Source organism: Mercenaria mercenaria, unplaced genomic scaffold, assembly GCF_021730395.1.
Source record: "Mercenaria mercenaria strain notata unplaced genomic scaffold, MADL_Memer_1 contig_1619, whole genome shotgun sequence".
Classification (NCBI taxonomy): domain Eukaryota; kingdom Metazoa; phylum Mollusca; class Bivalvia; order Venerida; family Veneridae; genus Mercenaria; species Mercenaria mercenaria.
This window is the reverse complement of record NW_026459609.1, coordinates 1-5380: the sequence shown is the minus strand read 5'-3', so window position 1 is coordinate 5380 and position 5380 is coordinate 1. Positions and strand designations below refer to the sequence as shown.

At 36.0% G+C, this 5380-nt stretch overlaps 1 protein-coding gene across 1 annotated transcript; it reads left to right on the top strand.

The window, feature by feature from the left end:
- Positions 1-347: 347 nt before the first annotated feature.
- On the top strand, positions 348-4065 carry LOC123542071 (ficolin-1-like; the record flags this gene model as incomplete). Its single annotated transcript, XM_053532658.1, has 3 exons — positions 348-620; positions 3305-3401; positions 3907-4065. Coding segments are annotated over exons 1-3 (529 nt in total), but the record flags the coding sequence as incomplete, so codon positions are not given.
- Between the last annotated feature and the right edge of the window lie 1315 nt (positions 4066-5380).

The window sequence follows — 5380 nt, the reverse complement described above, 5'->3', positions numbered from 1 at the left end:
AGATGCAAAGTCTACGATGGCAGACTACGTCGTTATAGCCTACGATGTCAGGCTGGGGCAACGGATGCAAAGTCTAAGATGGCAGACTAGATTGTATTAGCCTACAATGACAGGCTGTGGGCAACTGATGCAAATGTCTACAGCAGCAAACCTTATTAAAAAGTCTACTATGGCAGGTTGCGGGCAAATGATGTTGAAGTCTACAGTCTTCGGTGACAGACTATTACAGATTTCAAAAACCTACGGTAGTAGACTGCGGGCAACGGATTCATAATCTAGTCTACGATCACAGACCTGGTTGTAAAAGCCTACAAAGACAGGCTGCGGGCAACGGATGCAAGTCTACGATGGCAGACTTGGTTGAAATAGCCTACGGTGGCAGGCTAAGGACAAGGGATGCAGAGGTCTACAATGGCAGACCTACCGAAATAGCTTATGACTGCAAGCTGCGTCCAATTGATGGTAAAGTCTACAGTCTACGATGGCAGATTAAGACTCCCAAAAATATGCATAAAGTAGCGGACTATCTACGATGTTTACGACAGACAAACACCATTGAAGAAGCGGACGATGGCAGGCTGCTGGCCAATTATACAGGCAATACATTCAACGGTGACAAAGTATGGCAGACTTCCATGTTAAGCCTTATGTGACAGGCTGCGAGCAACGGATGCAAAAGGTAGTGCTGAGACTTCATTGCAGACGATGCCAGGCTGCGGAGGCAGAGCTGATTAGAAAGTCAACTGGTAGTCCACAGTGGAAGACTTGATTGTAAAGCCGACGAGGGCAGACAACGGCTAGCGGATGCAGACATGTTAGCGACAGACTGATGTGTATATGCATAACCATATAATTCCAGGCTTTGAGTAAGCAGTTGCATAGGGAACACTCTAAAGTTGTATTAATATCACAGCAGACAACTGATTTGGTAGAAATAACTATTTTAGCGGGAACAGTGAGAGCCAACGGACACAGAAGTCAACTAAGATAAGTAAATAGATAAATAAATAAATAAACTAAATATCTGATTGCTGAGATAAATGAAATAGTAATATACGCTACATCCCAATATATACAAATATAAGATACAGGTATATCTTCATGAAATTGCGAACAATTGTTAACTTTAGTGAAAGAAAAATGCATATGTATGATAATGGTAATTGATCATAGAAATAGCTAAGAGAGAAGAAACGAAGAATGATTAACTTTACGGTCATTACGGTTCTCATGTCAACGTTTAACAAGTGGGCCGGTGCTTTGTCTCAGCTGCATCAAATACTGTAAATAAGTAAAGGGCCTCTGCTATTACGTTATTTTTCACGGAATGTTTCGATTTCAAGGTGAAATTATTTTTGAATGCTACCCAAGTTAATTTTCTCACAAGCTGCATGATTTTGAGACACTTGGATTGACCTTTGTTCAAAATGTTAAGAGTCATTATCACAGGAAGATAAAGTTCCCTATCATCAGACGTTGAGAACTTGTGTTCATAGAACATAGACACACCATTCCGCTTGTATAGAAATAGAAACAGATAATAAAGATCTTCTGGACATTCTTTACTCAAATGCACATGATGGTATAATTCTAAGATTTTTCTTTTAGTAATCCATCTAAGAACTGAATGATTCACACAATTCATCTCTCGAAATTCTTGCTTTCTGCGTAACTGAATCAAGTAATAGTATATATCCTAATACTGCAGTTGGCCCACAGTTTTTCGATTTTGAAAGAAGTACTTTTAGTTTATTGAATATAAGCTTCAGTCCCTAACCTGTCGTATGCCAGCTGTAGCCATTACATTCCGGGCATTGCGCAGTAAACAAATCATCTACAAGATGAACATATTTCTACTCCGCTATCCAACATTTCGTGCGAATATTTTGGTGAAGACAAGGAGCACATGTAAATACATAGAATTTTCTCCTTGTTTTTCATTTACTAAGTTCCTTTATTGTTTTGTTTCTGCTACGAGACACATTCCTTTGACTCGGTATCGTTTATAATGAAACACAAATATTCCGAAATTAAGTATATAGATATACAATTAACTATTTATTGAAGTGAACACTGTTTAGATATCCAGTAAACACATTGTACTTTACGATTATCGATAAGAAAAGTGCAAATTTAATATTACAAGCCTCTTGAGTTCGAAATGCAACTGACAAAATCGTTAAATAAACCGCGTGTAATGATATGCGTGCCGCTTCCAATGAATATTAAGCTATAAGTCACATGACTCAGTTCTATATTTACTAGAGGTAGACCTAAGGAATCGAAAATGAAAGCAGATGACCATTTATTTCATTTCTGTATAAACCATGTTTATTACATAAAAAACAATTTCTGAAAAATCGGCAGTTCTATATTATTGAATATTGAAAAAAGATTATGTAGAGCAAAGGAAGCGTGCTGCGCAATTCTTTTTTGACCTATACCAATTACCGTTTTTGAAAAGAGTGAGTCCAAGATATTATAACTCTCAAAGTGTCGTGTAGTTGCTACATGGTACTGTCCAAATTGAAAGATGGACAAGTTCATTGTAGAAATTTAGCAAGGTAAGAGTTAAAAAGAATAATAAGAATCAGGGAGAATATTCAGTGTTAACTTATGATAGAGTTCCGCTAGGACGGTCTCAAGGGCTTGGGAAGTGTACCACTTCCACTTTACTCTCATGAAAAAAAATCTGCCACTACGTTGATTGGTTTTATTGTACACATAAAAATATATTCAACTGTCACAGCAACAATATTTAAAAACTGTATGGCGGCTAGAATGCCCGTTCTTGGGAACATTCTTATTATTTCTTTATTCCTTACCGTGCTAAATTTCTATTATGAACTGGTCCATCATTCAATTTGGGCAATACCATTTATTATTCGAAGGGGTGTTCACTGAAAATTTATAGACTAAACAGCCAACAATGCAGACAATGACCAGCCTGTGCAGATGTGCAGGCTGATCTTGGTCTGCACTGGACGCAAAGGCATAATTACTTGTCGCCAGCAGGCTAAGGGTTAAAGATCTTAGCGTCAAATATTCAATTTATAAAAGAGTTCTGCTAAGAGGGGTGAAGGGCGTTGCACATAACTTTACCTCTCATGAACAGACTTGGTTTAACAAAATCGCTATTGTATCTTTGTTTGCACTCTATGCTTCCAAAAAGATCATTTTACAGATTTTATACAGAAGCTTAGTATCACATTTAGGTAAATAAATATCAGGTTCTACAATTAGAAAATACAGAGATCTTTTCAGCAACATGTATGCTAACATACTATTTATACTAATATCCCAGGTATTTCAGAAGAGATTCGATGGGATGTTAGAATTTTATCGAAACTTTTCGGAATACGAGAATGGTTTTGGTGCAAAAGATGGAGAATTCTGGCTAGGTAGGTCCATTCAGCAAAATTCAAGGGATTTTGTGGTTTCCTAAATTTATATGGCACTCTTTTTGTGCACATGTGCACGTTCAAAAGTGCGTTATTCCATACACTGTAATCCTCCGCTGACTTTACAATAATCAAATGACAATAAGGCTTATAGTGTCTTTGTTTAAAATGTGGCTACCATATTTTCAGTTGTGAACATAAAATACATTAATTTCTAGTAAAATCCTATTTCTGATCATTATTTTCTTGAACATTGTTTAAAGGTTTGAATATTGCTAAATATACTAGAACGTTTTATTGAATCTGCCACGAGGTGTCGAGAGTGATAATTTTAAAATGTAGAACTTATCTAATAATTGACAAAAAAGATCGTTTGCTAAAACTAAAACTTACTAAATGATGTAACACGTTTTTTTATTTATTTTTTTTTCTATTTCATTATTTTTTTATTTCTATTTTTTTTTTTTTTTTTTTTTTTTTTTGTTGTTGTTTTCTTTTCACGTAGGTCTTAAATACATACAAGAACTAGCTGCACATGGGGCAACGGAGGTTAGGCTGGACATGTCCAAAGCAGACGATACAGAAGCATATGAAACATTTCAAGACTTCAGTCTGACAGGAACTAGCTATACACTCAACATTGGGTCGCGCACAGGTTCAACAGGTAAAAACACTTTTTGTATTGATGGAACAGTAATTGTTAATACATCCAATACTGACTATGGGACTTTGTGTACTTTGACGAAAGCTTAAAACATTTAGAGGGTCTCTGCGATATTAAACACATTGCATGACTGAGATATATTATCTAAAAGTGCCTTGTATGCATGTTACCTATATGGCGAACAATGCGCGACAGAAATGGTCTAGTGGATTTTTAACCTTTGGCCTGCTGGCGGCAAGTAATTCTGCCTTTGCGATCAATGCAGGCTGATCATGGTCTGCACTGTTCGCTATTCAGTAAGTAAATTTCAGTGAACACCTCTTCCAATAATAAATGGTATTGCCCAAATTCAATGATGGACCAGTTCATTTTAGAAATTTAGCAGGCTAAAGGTTAAAGTTCATGACCATGCGTATCAATGTTCCTTCTCAAGGAACACGTATTACATTTCACACTTGACTGAGCAGTCAATGGACACAAGGGTACTGCCCAAAGACATCTGATTAATAGTTGGGCGCCTCCATCTTGGACTTATACATATTCATTATATATAACTTCTGAGTTAAACTGAATGTGTGTTCATGTGTCTTTGAGTCAACTTATTGTAAAACGAAATTAATTAAACATCGGGCCACAAGGAACAATAATTCGTATAGAGTATTAACCCGTGCGTTGAATATTTGCTAATGTAGTATAGAGATTAATTTAATGAATATGCATGATCTCAAAATAAACTCCCGCCAAATAATCAAGCAATGAAATAGTCGCTGGTCATGTGATGTTTTCTGTATTAGAATTTCTTAAGGACCAAATATTGCATATACGTTTGCTTAGTTGAACTTATAGATAGAATGTTTTAATCTGACGCTTTTGCCCACAACTAATGAGCCGTAGATTCTCTTTGTATGTACAAATCGCACGTTACTGTACATATCTGAATATATTATTTCAAGCTGATCATGGTTTACAAATGGATACTATTGTATACCGGGTACTGTGTGCAATGTCGCTCTGGCTGAGAGAGGTGCGTGTGGCCTCATTCATAATGCATTTTCGGGCAATTTGTGTATGAAAACATCGAGCATGATGCTGCGAAGAAAGTGGAAAACAAAAGGGAAATGATTCAATGTAATGGATTTTCGTGGAAACAATGTTTGTATTGAAAAGTTTAACAGATCCTTTTTGTTTTACTATTCTTAAAATGTTCAATGTTATATATCATCTATGTTTTTATACTGAATAAAATGAGGTTGTTTATCTATTTAAAGGTCGTTATAACAATTTATCTTAAAGTAACAAAAAATTGTAAATATAT